Here is a 13,876-nt window from a genome sequence, read left to right as displayed (position 1 = left end):
CAAATGTTGATCGATTCACGAGTTACTTCACTCGAGCCTACTGCTTGTGCTTGTGTCTGGTTCGGTCGCTTCGCTGGGGATGAAGGTAAGGCCGCTGGCGTTACGAAGCTCCTAGACGCATGGACGAAAAGTGTTACATTGTGTCTGCATTATTGAGGGAGCGGCCGAGCTTAGTTTGGTACTTTTAGATATGATCAAATATTTAATCATACCGTGGTTTAAATTTTCCAATCGAGCTGAATAAATCATCCCACCATCATCGGTTCCGTTTGGCACGCAGTGAACAACAGCAAACGACTCACCAATTAGTCACATTTCGATCCGAAGCCGCCGTATTAGTGAATTGGCCAGCACTGGGTACATCGAACGGTACCGGTACCGCATTCGATGGGATAAAAGTGCTCTGGGATGGTAGTCGCATGTGGTGGTCTGAAATATTCACAGCCTTAAAGTAAGGTAGGCCCCTGCAGCCTTACTCGTGTGGCCGGAAATTGATGCCATGCCGGGGGGCAAGTCGTCTCCGAGCTTCAATCGGATTTCTGTGAGGGTGTTACATAATTTATGTTTCTTAGCATTACTAGAGTGTTACACACCAGCTGGCCCACGGGGCTCGGGATGGGGCGGGAGGGGTATTGGGAGGCAATGCGTGTGCGGGATGTGTGTTGGTGTGTTGGTTGGTTTGCGAGCACGTGTAAGCCTGTGTGTTTTCTTTGGCCAGTTTTATTTCACCAAGGATGGTCCACCTGATGTGCCGGGAGACATCATCATGAGAACAGGTTTGCTTTTGGGTTGATCCTTCCTGATTCCATCCTGGCAAAGCTGGGACGAAATGGTGACAAACGCCCCCAAAAAGCCATTAGTAAAATCTCCTACGATACCGACACACACCTTTTCCCTGTTGGACAATGATTGGGAAGCTTTGCTGATTTAAGTTCGAACGTGTGGTATCGGTGTTTGTACTGGTTTGTGATTCATACAAGCTTTGTCTGCATATAGTTTCGGTAAGGAAATGGTGGTCTTATTTTAGGGTGGAAAGTATAAAACAGTACATGATGATGGTCTTTGATACAGAAAATGTTCTTACAATAAATCTACCAAAATTTGAGCCACCTGTTCAATTTGACTTAAAAAAACCTACCCAATACATGTCTGAATCCAACCTCCTTTCAATTTACTGGTTCACTGAATACGTATGCACATGGGAGGCAAAACCATTGCCCCACTATATATCCCTGTAATTTGTTCCTTTCACTGTTATTTGGTTTAATTCCAAGTTTAAACTATACCTGAACGGCTCGCCGCAGCAACCTCTACCGACCGAACCATTAGGAAGCGATGGCCGCCATAAGTTCTGGCTGCACCGCAAAATGTTTGTGACTTTGGCCAAGATTTTACCACCAACCGTCGACCACGACCAGCAACCATCCGGGTGGGAACATCCGGCGAAACGTTAGCTGTCGTGGCGGATAACGACGGCAATAACCGTTATCATTTATTCCATTATGGAAATATTTAAATAGGATTTTATCAAACCTCTTTGCCGGTCAGCGGGAAATGAACCGACACTACATGTGGAGACAAGCATACACAGCACACTCAGCTAGACAGAGAGAGAGAGAGAGAGGGAGAAAGAGTATGTGTGGTTGTTGTGTGATTGTCGTCCTGAGTCGTCCCGAGGAAGAAACCCATTGGCGTTACTAATGCTACAATCGTGTGGCTGCAGCACTGGCTTGCAAAGCTGGAAGGAAAATAAGCATCCGTGTTTAACTGTGCACAGAACAAAAACGGGGGATAAGAAAAACCACAGCCCCACAGTCGCAAGTGCACTTAGCTGCACGGTCCCGGGCTTAGGTATGCGCTTTCTTGCACTAAAGACGGTCGGTGCTGTTTTATCGTTACTGGCAGTGGCGTTGAGGGTTTTCGGTAAAGTTGAAGGTGGTTTTGCAGTTTTCCTTTTTTATTTTACCGACGAGACAGTGGGTAAGTTCATATCTAATCCTGCCCTGTGGGAGCACCTGGCCCTGGACGATTGGTGGGATTAGTAAATGGGCGACAATAGTGCCCAATAGGTTGATCGTCTTTCGAGAAAATGGCAAAACATAACCAAACTGGACTGAACTACTGTAAAGGTAGAAGCAATAAGTTTGAAGAAGAGTTTCTGTTCTGAAAAAGCTTTTCTGACTGTGGATAGATGTGAAGTCTTCGTTTGGATTCTAGCACGGCATGTTGAAGGAAGACTATAAGGTAAGGAACTTTGGATCATCTCGAGGAGGACAGATAAGCATTGTGGACGATTTTCCGAATGCATATCAGGGCATACCCAGGGTTAAAATCGTTTAGAGTCTAAGGACGTGGAAAATTGTGGTAAATAGTTTTCCTCCATGCTTGGTGTCCTGTTGAGGCATGACTCGTTGATTTTCATGTAAATACGTGATTTTCACTCCTTTTCAGTCTAGTCTACACGTGGCACAATTTTTGGCAATTTCTATTCTAATTCCTTGAAGATGCTGGCCAAATTAAAGTTAGTAAGAAAATATCACAACCAATAGTTATAACTGTACTTCCAAAACGTGCTTCGTACTCTGTCATTTACACAGCAGCTAAATTCAATTTTTATCGATCGATCGCCACCCGGAGCAAGCTTTAATAACGTAATGGTGTACCGTAACCGGATTCCTTCATTTTCGCTTCCCATATCGCTTACAGGATGTCGAGCCTAATTGACTCTAAACTGGGGTGCCCTAGTCGGCCGTAAGACGGTTTACGAGGCTGACCGATCCATCTGGTCATCAATTGCTGGATGGGCTGGTACTTTCGGCCCTCCCGGATGGATTTGGATCAGTTTTTGGTCCAGCAGTACCAGGACCAGGACGGCATACATTTTTATTGTTCACCGTAATGTTCCGCAAGGCGCTCGCTGCCTACAGTTTTATGCTAGCCCACGTGAACGGCCCGGGAAGGTATCGTTTTACGGTGTACGCTGGATGGATTCCAGTCCATTAAAAACAAATTGCCTAAAGTAAACATTTGAATTACGAGACTCCCCAACATGGAGAGATGGGTTCATGTTGTTCATCTCCTGAAGGTCCCGAGCAATGACACGACGGGGGTTTAGTGTTTCCTTTCCTGGGCTGTGGATTATTTGGCCTCGTATCGTTGCATGATACGTGTGTACACGGGATGTACGCTTGTGCCATTGTGTCTAGCGTGATAAGACATTTTTACATCGTGCTGCGCATTGTGCCGAAGTACTGAGGCGAAAAGTTGTAGATGATACGGTGGTGCGCCAGCGTATTGGGTTATGCATGATGTAAACTGATGGATGATAACCTGCAGCAGTGTGTATTACGTTACGCGCACTGTTCGTCTCTCCTGCTTCTTTTTTTTTCCTGCAAATCATTGCAATCGAGCGATTTCATTACAAGATCGTGTACGTCGTGTGTCTGGATGTTGTCTAGTCTCAAACGGTTCTCCTCGCACGGTTTACTTCAAACAGTGATGAGTCAGCGAGCTAGCTAGGCGGACGCAGCCAAGGTATAATTACACCAAGATTGAAGCTCCGTCCAAGTAGGCGCGGTAAGGATTTCCAGCGTGACGTACACGATGGTGCCTTCTTCCCAGCGTGCTAGCAATGCCAACTGGGACCATAAATTACTCACAGCTCGATACAGCGCGGTTGGTAGAGGCTGTTAGTTAGTTGCATATTGAGTAATCGTTTTATCGGTTGTTTTACTCGTGGACTCGCTGTTGCCGGTGCGTGGAAGGTGGGGGCTGTGCTGGTCCAATTCGAGTGTTTCGTGAGAAGTAAGGTTAGATTGCGTGTAGAGCAAAGTGCTGTGCCCCCGGTAGAAGGCAAAGTCATGCCAGAAATTGCCGCGGGAAACAGTGGCCAAGCGGAGCGAGATCGCACACGGCGACAGGAAAAGCAGGCGTTTCTTGGAATGAAGCTGGTAGAAACCGTAAGCAAAGGGCGTCGTTGCTGCTGGTGCGCTGCCGTGTTCCATCAAATTGACTTGTCATGTTAAGACAATTTGTTCTTTTTCTCGGCTACGTGTGGTTCATTGCGCTGCTGGTGACGGTGTACGACGTGGTGCGGTTGCTGTTGGACGTCGCGGTGCGAAGATTTGCTGCCTGATTTGCGCCGGGCTGCACATCCAGGGATTCCTGCACTATCCGGAACCGTTTCCCCACGAGATGTTGTTCTGCGGTCTGTACGCCAGCTACTTTCTGATCTCGTTCTACTCGTTCCTGTTTCTGTACAAGAACTGCTGCGCGCTAAACTACACGGTCGAGGCGATAGTGTCGGGTGGCGCCTTCCTGCTGTTCGTGGTGTCGGCGTTCGTTTCGATGTACCACGCGGAGAACGACATCCATCTGCAGTACCTGACGGACGAGGAGGAATGGTACCATCAGTTTTTCGTGTACTGCCGCTTACAAAGCTTGGGCGCAACAATTACGGCGCAAATGTTTCTGGTCCACTGTTCGCTGGCGCTGGATTTGGCCGGGCTGCTTGACCGATGGTTCGGTGGACTCGCTGGTCGTCGGTCAACTTTGGACGGGGGCTCGGTGGATGATGTAAAGGCGAGCGGACGGTTACAAATCAACCCGTTTTGGATGCCTGCATTCGAAGCTCTTCTCAAGCGTCTGCCATGTGATTGCTTCAAAGCCGAAACCGTTGCGTAGAAAGACAGATGTATTAAGTTTGTAAATGGATGGGTGCTGGTGAACTACAAATTATGGATATAAATTAGAGTGATTTTTAGACGAACTTGTTCTTCTTTGGTAATACAATTGCGAGAGGTCTCGGCCTGGTATCGCTGGCTTCCTTGACTTAATTTTCAACGTAGCCGAATTGTCAGTCCTTTGAATTTGGAAACGATCCGGACGGGATACGATATCCTTTTCTGTCTTGCAAATATCGGTGACACTTTAATACCCACACCATACGGATTATGGGTAAAGATTGGTATAGAAAAACTACATGAAAATACAGCGTATCTAACGAGAAATTATACTAAGAATGCAATTTTAAGTGACTAGTAACGTCAAGAAGATTTGAAATGAATGAAGTTCAATGATTCAAGGTTTTTTAGTAAATAACAAGCCAGCCGAATGACCTTCGGCGGCCCTACTAACAAATAAAGTCCGCCCAAAACTTCACCTATTTGGGGTCAAAGTCAGCACCGTTAGGAACTTTGTTCTGTACAGGCAATTACTCTGCCTTAAATATTACGCCTAGTACGCCTGTGAGACATGGGCTCTAACTGAAACTGATGGAGTTTATCCACGCTCAGCCGAGTTTTATCCGCAAAGGATAAGGAGGCGCTCAGAAAGAGTTTTAGCTCCGTATGTGTGGAAGGATAATGATGGGTTCATTACATTGACGGTGAAAAATCATTGTTTAGCCAATTAGACTCGCCAGGCTCTTGATGGATCATATAATAAAAATGACTCCGGGCGACCCTTCTCTCTATATGGACAGAGAAGGCATGGTAGGTACAAGAGGTAATGGCGTTGATGAGCTCGCCAAAATTGACCTCAATATTGATTGTCAGACGACGGCGTTAGACCGTGAAAATAGTGATGCTAGTGCTACAGATTTTTTTGTAAATAAACACAAAAGAGGTATCAAAACAAGAAGCAAAGCATGAATTCTTGCTTACGATGGAAAGAAACGAACGGAGTTGAAAATATACCTTGGTTGGTTGGTAAGTTAATATACATTTTTCTTCCACTCACTACATCAATGTAAAGACCATTCATCTTATAATACACATAAGCTCACGTAATCCACAAACCCAACTCAGCATTCACGGGACGTTGTCTAACTCCTGGAAGCTCATGTAATGTGTAAAGTTAGGCATAACGCCCTCAACAGGTACAGCTCGTTTCCATGAGTTTCGGGGCGTGGATAAGTGCACTGCTAATCTGTCTGCACTCTCCTTTGGCAGACCAGCATGGCCCCATCCTCAAAAACAACAACATGCTGATAACGTTAGACGCTAATTTGGTAAGATTATTAACAGGTAGTTTTTTGGCGCGCACGCTTCCTCCACAGTCGCACGTTGTAGGCCAAAACGATGTGCTAAGTATGGCGACGGGATGGAGCCGACCGGCACTGCCGGGAACCGCTTGCCACGTTTTAATTTTATCTCGTCAACAGCAATCTTCTTCATTGCCAGTTTTGATGAAGAGATTAGGGACAAACTTTTTCGCTTTACATGATAATGGGTGCATGGATTTGTTGCACGGCGCACTCATTCGGCGCGGTCGTACGATCCGTACGGAGACAGACTTTTGCGGGCTACATTTTTATGAAACCGACACGCACATTATGTCACGTTAAAAGCAATGAGAAAAGTTTCAAAATGTTCGTAGGTACGTAGAACAGCGTAAGTAGCTAGCACGTAGCTGGTTGGTAGTGAAGTGTGCAGTATGAATCTTTTCCTTTCATGTAAAGAAAATGTAGCTATATCGTTGCGGAAAATACGAATCGTGAAATAAGCAGTTGTTTTATATCTATAAGATCATGATTCTTTGACTATAAGATGATTATAGTCAAAGAATCATTTCTATAAGATGATAATCTTCTTTGACACGTTAAATTCGAAAGGACTTGCCTTGCCTTTTTCTGACTTTCCGTGACTTGTTTTCATCCGTAACTGACAAATCAGTCCAGCGTGCGAAGGCCGGTCTGGAAGGGATTTGAATCACGTGCCTGTCATTTGAAGACCGGCGCCGCTATCGCCTTGGCCAGTGAGATAGTGTGAGAGTCATGCATTCAAATTCTTTCATGATAGTATTTTTCTTTTGTTCCTTCACTTTTCATGAACCACTTCGCTCAACTGACCGACACAACCTTCACCAAGGCTCCATGTGATGACTCCAAGTGATCAAGAATTATGAAAATAAACAACAAAAGTATTCGAACCCTCCTGTCCACTTATCCAAGTCACTCTTACCCAATCCTTATAAAACCCTGATCAAATCCCAATCGAATTCTAATCGTATCCTAATGGAATCTCAATCGAATCCCAATCGTATCCCAACCAAATCTTAATAGAATATTAATCGGATCTCAATCGGTTTCGGATCGGAATAGAATCGGAATCAGATCGGATTTAAATCGAATGCAGATCTCAATCAGAATTGGGCCGGATCCGGATCAGATGCAGAATTCTTACGGATTTGGATCAGATTCACATTCCATTCAGATTAGGACTGAATTCAGATCGGTTTAGGGTCTGAGTCGGTTCAAATTCAGATCGGGTTTGGATCTGAGTCGGATCGGATGGAGATTTCATCGGATTCAGAACCTTATCAACTCCGAGTCAAACACGGATCCCAGTAAAATCTAAATTGAATTCGAATTTGTCATGTGGGATCCAATTTGATTCGAATCTTTCTAGTTATTGGATCTTAAAATCATTCCTCACTTCACCAAACCGAATCAAGATAATGTCTAAAACTTTTCAATAATCATCTCAAGCTATATGATTAAACATCGCTTTTTGCATCGGTGTTTCTACAAGTTAGTAAGTAGTAACACAATTATGAATTTGACTAATCAAATCAGATGGGCCGTATTATCCTTGAAAAGAATACACAATTTCGGGCGATTCAAAATGTTAACGGATAAGCAACAATTGTCCCTTAGCAGCACCGCTCCACGGTAGAAATAATTTAATCGACACGCATTGTTGAACATTTTGTTTCCATCTCACTGAAACGTGCGAACATTATTTGCTTAGCTTGCGGGGCACGTTGGCACGTCTAGCTACCCGGGCTCGCAACAAACGATGCATGGACGATCGAAGCGCTCAATGGACCACCCGTAAGAAACGAAATTTTCACTCGCTTTTCGAGGATTTGTACTTCTTAGAATGTTTTAATTAGAATCCTTTCCGTGGTTCGCCAGCTTGCGAGAAGGCTCGGTGGCTGCGTTGGGGACGGTACAGCACAAACGGTGAGTAAAACACTTATGAGGATAGTAATGAGACAAGTAGTGTGGTAGCGTGGAAAAAGGTCTCCGTTTCCTTTTATCGGGCTGTTTAAGAAATGCAGGCTTGCCGTGTCCGTGGGAAAAGAAGAATTTATCCACCATCTTTATCCTTCGGGTTGGGCTTTGTGGTCTTCTCCTGTGCTGAGCGACCGGGTCCTTGGTGAAGCTCCATTGTGTACGTTGCTGTACGTTGTAGCACTGGAGCACCGTTCCAGTTGCCACGGTGTGACTTTATTTTACTTTCAATTATTCTCACGATAAAGTTTCTTTGTATGACTTTGGAGATGGTGCACGAGGACGGGAACTGGAGAGAGAGAAAAAAGAAAAAGCGCCCAATCCAAGGTACCCTCGAGTTAGGGCAAAAGTGTGAGCCAGTAATCTTAACGAATCTCTGGCGGTGGCGGCGTATTGGACGCAATTCGGACGTATCGCATCGAGGATTGGTGAGCGTTGGCCAGCAGGAGACGGTCGCCGAATGGAACCGAAAGCATCAAAGAACTATCTTCACTGCTGGAAGATAAAACTGTAAGCTCCTTGCTCAGCCGTACGGTGGAGTGGCACAGCAGAAAAGCGGATTACCAGAACAAGCGCACCTAAAACCACCTCGTGCCAAAAGGGATAATGTTACGAGGTGAAGCTACATGAAATAATTAAGAATGTTCGCCTTTTTTGGCCGGCGTCCTTGGTGCGATGGTTGGCCCTCGGGGAAGAGTTGCTGGATCAAAAGCACACTTTTTGTCATCCGGTGCGACGAATCGGACGACGATGCTCATAATGGGAATGGATTGTGAGATGTTAATGAATTTCATCCTCCACGTCTTAAGATTAGTTTTATGAGGCTGCTATGCAGAGTCGTTTGATAAATTGGACAGTGTTACTTGAATACTGGGTACACAATTTGGGTAATTCGTAATATTCGGTTGATTGGCCCTATTGCTACATGGTAGCAAAGCTCCCAAAACGATTTGCGGCTAGAGTTTTGTCTCGTTAGCATCCCAACTCGCAGCTGGAGCATTTTCGTCGGAACTTTCCTACCATTAATGTAATTGAAGCTGGTACATCGGTCACTTAGTTGTTCGGCTGTTGTTGTCCCGAGCAATTGTTATTAACCGTACATCTTAACCTTCATATCCTTCTGCAATGTTACGAACAAGTTGCCTTATTCTTTACGGATCAAATCCCCGGGCCTTGTTCGCTGTCCGATTTGGAGTGTTTGCTTCGGCAGGATCGTTGTTCGGTGTTTTTATTTTTAATTTCATACGACATGATTTACACGCTCTTCCCATCGGGTTCCGGCCGATCGTCTTGGGAGAAATGCTGTTTTTGCGGATGAGCAGTTTCAACGCTCCAGAAGCTTAGCCGGTTACAGCGTAACGAGCGCTGGTCGAATGGTGTAAATTTGTGCCGGTCCAAGTTTCCGGCCAAGGAGCTGCGGTACGTTCTTGGCCCAGCCCAGTAGGGGTTTTCGGGACGAGGAACGAGAACTTCGCAGCACGGGGGCTAGAAAAAGTTGTGGGCTAGAAAATATTCCTGAGCTTATGCAGTTGAGTGAAATTGCAAGTGCATTCCCTAGCTGGACAAGGGCGCGATTTGGTTTCCTAGGTAGTAACTTTCGATAGATCCGTTCGCTCGTACATTGCGTCCACTCCTACCCGCTCGTCTCCTTCTCCTCCCTCCGCAACCCCCCTCTGGTCAACACTCTTTGTGTGTTGTGCTTCCGACAAGGCGCTCGGTTGGTTCCACCGCAAAAACCGGAAGTGAATTGAATTTCTCCAGCTGCCCCAGCCGGATCGGCCAAGCGGGACCGTTCGGTACGAATGAACGTCGTAAGCGCAGCATTACATTTACGGGGCACTTTTATCGGTAGTTTATGATGCTACATATTTTAAGCGAAAGCGAAAATAATACCGAACAGGATTACGGTGGTTGAGCGCTTAGCGTACAAACTTTCCAACACCCGCCCCTGCCAACGGAAAAGGGCACGGGAATGTGCTTTTCTTTTTTCGCACCACACGCTCCCGAAGCGTTTGGTTCGCGCTTGTTCCGGTATGCATTGGGCATTGGTTACTGGCCTGCTCAAAGTACGCGGTCGTTATTGGATACATTCGCTGGGTTTTCTTTTTCAACTCGCTAGTGTTTTTTGAAAATTAAGGATGCCTAAGATCGGGATGTTGGTTTAAATAAATTGCATCCACGTTACAGTGTGCCGCTTCCGACTGATTACACATTTTCGATACGTGGAAATGGACGGTTGGATGGAAGTGGGAGCGTTAGTAGGAGGTTAAGTTTATGGTGCGATTTCTGAAGACAGAAAAACAAAGAGAATCTTTCGATAATGAGCTAGTTTTAAGGTGAGATATGGAGGAGCACGGAGAGATTAGAGATTCATCGATCTAAGTGCAGTTTGAACATCAGTTTGGAATAGAATCTTCAATTTTATGCTACAAATATAAAGCAGACGTAAGCTTGAGATGCAAGAATTAACTTCTTTTGATAACCTGTTCAATTTGACATGACTGGTATAGAACATTTGCAATCCAAGTACTACGAGGTACTTTTGTCCCAAACTGACGGATTCCTCTTAGCTGCGAACGAATGCAAGGCGCACAGAAAGAAAATGAAGGAACTCCCACAATGACCTGCTGTACGAGCCGTATGGTGATCGCATTATCGTGCAGCGAATATGCAGATCAAGTCTTGAACTTGTTTGGTCTTCTACATGTTTTGAGTTTCCAATTCTTGTCTTTTTTTCGTAGGGTAGCTCCGTATTTGTTGTTCTGATTCGAAATAGATTGGTAAAACTATTCGTTGCTTTGTTATTGAGGATTTCTTCCGTGCAAGTAGGGCTGTGGCGACCCTCCAAGACGTTCCCTTCAAGTCTCTCTCCAAACCACAAGCCAGGTGAGCTGTTGACGACGCCCTGATAGTGGTCTGAGGCGGAAGGATTCGATGACGTGGACAGTGGATACCGAACGCATGCTGGACAATGCTGATCTGCGTGTCTTAGAGGCCAGAATCGAAAGAGAGTGATGGCGTTTATGCGTCCGCCAGGTGGGTCGTAATTTAAGTTTAGTAGACATCGGCGCTAGACCGTTAGCGATATCGAGGACTTCTGTACCTGATCAATCCAACATTTGACACCCAGGCCAGGTTTCAGTAAGGATAGTATTCTAATAATCTTTCATATTGGCCTTTGTACATCGAATATTGGTTTTAATTGCCGAGAGGTACGCTAATCAGAGCATTTCTCTGGTGCAATCAAAACGCAATCTGAGGTAATAGATCAAGTTTTTCCAGACCTAAGAGTTGGAATAGTGCTAAGTGTTGCGTATCTTTTGGTCTTATCTGTATGGTCTAGTCTTAATAGCGTAATTAAAACTTGAAAATTGTAACTAACTTAGTAATTTGAGAGCTTATGACCCCGTCCTTGCTACGGGTAAAAATCAAGTGACAGAAAACCAGAAATTGCAGAACGAGTTGTGTCTTGTTTTTGGTGGTCGATACGGTAGCGACGCCGGATCAAAATGGGATCCCATCCTGCTCCCCCGTAATGAAGACTTATTATCCAACAACGGTCAACACGCTAGTCGTCAAGTCAAGAAGAAGTAAAATGATGAAGACTTATTTATTCTATATAACCAGCCATTATGTTTTTCAAAAAATAAACTCGACAGTTCAACAGTCAAAATTTTTATCGACTAAACACTAGAACAACGAAATATAGATTCGTATTTCTAAACACATTTTATTTCAATAAAAGTGGTTTAAATATTTAACCAAAACGATTTAGAAGGTTAGCTAGTTTTGAATCAACAAAATTTTACACAACATACGGGCGTATGATTCAAAATCCTTCTCATTGGCACAAAATGATTCCTGGCAGGGCAGAACATCCTCCGGTACATTGTCAACAGTTACAGGAATGCCACCGGCTGGTTTTTCCTCCCAGAAGCACCATTTATAGTCACAAGATTGTACGGTGCAGGGCGATCTTGCCCGCTGCCGGAAACAGAAAACCTCTGGGAAAGTGGGCTGATGAATGCTTCGGTTGCAAATGAATATAAATAAACATGAAACATTCTTCAAGCTAGTTTTTATCCGGCCGCCTGCAAACTAGCTGCCTACCGTGTTGACACTGCCCGGAGCCGTACCAGGGGCAGGAAGGCGCTCGGTCCAATGTCCAAACGGTTTGTCGTGCCGCTCCGGGGCTTAGCAAATATGTATGTGGAAATTTGATAATTTATGATCATTTAGTTTTCTTTTGTTCCTTTTCCAGGGCCCGGAACTTCTCGAAACATCTCGGAGCGAGTGCTCGCAAGGGGGCCAATTCGTTCTTGTTGAGTTTGTTCGTTCACAGGCGAGCGTCGAAGCACACAAGTCATGGCAACAGATACCGTCCCGAGCGTCACATGATGCTCGATAGATTTGGCAGCAAAACAGAACCCGAAGGCTTTCCACTGGTGCTGCTGCTGTACGGAGGAGAAAGCATAGTTTGTGCAGCGAGCAGCAGGTTTGTGTATGCATAGGGGTGACTTTAATAAGCAAATGAGAAAAGTTCGAAATGTGACAATAAAATAACAGAATGCTCAACTATTTGAGTGGCACACAGAACGTTCTGTTATGGGGTGGTGTGTATGATGAACGCTGGACACCTGTTGTAGCGATTGCAATGGAATAAAACATTGCCCACCGACATGATTTGAATGACTTTTTCTTGAATAAATGAGGCATATTTAAAATGTTAAAAAATTATGAATTATTATATGACGTATAAACCATATAGACCGGTGTTCAAGCCCCATCTAGGGTTTGCTTACCGTTCCCCCGCAGTGAAGACATTTTCCAAGTCCTCGACAACTACAAAACCTAGGTTCAACTAAAGCAACGTTCTATAGTCCTTTCGTGTTGTAGCCGCTACCCAATAATTCACTTACGCCCATTTTGATACTAGCCAGCAACAGTGCCACTGCGTTACACCAGATGACAGCTTGGAAGGATAAAATATTTCAACAAAATCTTCACCTAGCTGTTCCAATGGACATTTCATCCAGTCCCTTACATCCATGGCACAGTGTGCATAAAAAAAAATTAATTATCCTTTCTACGACGGCCCATCCAAGAATCCGCTTACGATCCTTCGACCCATCTCCATACCTTCGCATGGTAGACATCGGCTCGTAATATGAAAAAGTTTTCTTCTACCGATTTTTTTTGGCTCTTGCACATAGAACCTCAACAAAAAAAACGGGCCAACGAAACAAATTCCTGTGAATTTTACGCCCAACTTCCCGCGACCCGTGACGACCGAAAATGGAGAAAATACCTTCGCGCTGCGCTCGGCGGCATAACGCTGACGGCACGGTAAGTTTAAAGTTTTATTAAAACGATACCTCTTTAATGAAGATGTTCGCCCATGTGGTGTGGAAAGGTTCCGGTCAGCAAGTAACGGAAAAAGGCACGGTCCCGAATCTTAATGGGCAAGCATGACGCTTCGCCTGAAAGCGTCGCTGACTCTGGCAACGGGAGCAAGCATAGAACAGGAAGCAACGAAAAAAAAAAGGAAAAACAAGAATCAGAACCTTTGAGGTCCGAACGAGACGAAAGGATCTGAATGAATTTCAAAAAGCTAAAGCAGGCAGAAAAAAAAACGCTCACTAACACACACACACACACACACACACACCAAAATGTAATGACTGGATAGAAATTCTAGAGCATCGAATGGAATGTGGCACGCGACGAGTGAGGAGGCAATCAAAGGGGGTACGAAGAACGAAGAGAAAAAAAAAATCGCCAAAGTTTGGCTAATGTAATATGGAAGATCTTAATGGACTTAATTTGCATAGGGTGACGCCTGTTCGGTGTAAAATCCAG

At 44.9% G+C, this 13,876-nt stretch overlaps 1 protein-coding gene across 2 annotated transcripts; it reads left to right on the top strand.

Annotated features, from left to right (window-relative positions):
• The first annotated feature begins 635 nt into the window (after positions 1–635).
• Positions 636–5,631, top strand: LOC118511863. 2 transcript variants are annotated; one of them, XM_036055443.1, is made up of 2 exons: positions 636–3,959; positions 4,123–5,631. In XM_036055443.1, exons 1-2 carry the CDS (start codon positions 3,861–3,863, stop codon positions 4,681–4,683), a joined length of 660 nt encoding a protein of 219 aa, XP_035911336.1. In that variant the 5' UTR covers positions 636–3,860; the 3' UTR covers positions 4,684–5,631. The 2 variants fall into 2 exon arrangements, with proteins under 2 accessions (XP_035911336.1, XP_035911337.1); XM_036055444.1 differs by having other exon boundaries at positions 3,818–3,985.
• Positions 5,632–13,876: the final 8,245 nt, after the last annotated feature.

This window comes from Anopheles stephensi, chromosome 3, assembly GCF_013141755.1.
Source record: "Anopheles stephensi strain Indian chromosome 3, UCI_ANSTEP_V1.0, whole genome shotgun sequence".
Taxonomy (NCBI): Eukaryota; Metazoa; Arthropoda; class Insecta; order Diptera; family Culicidae; genus Anopheles; species Anopheles stephensi.
This window is presented reverse-complemented; position numbering and strand designations above follow the sequence as displayed.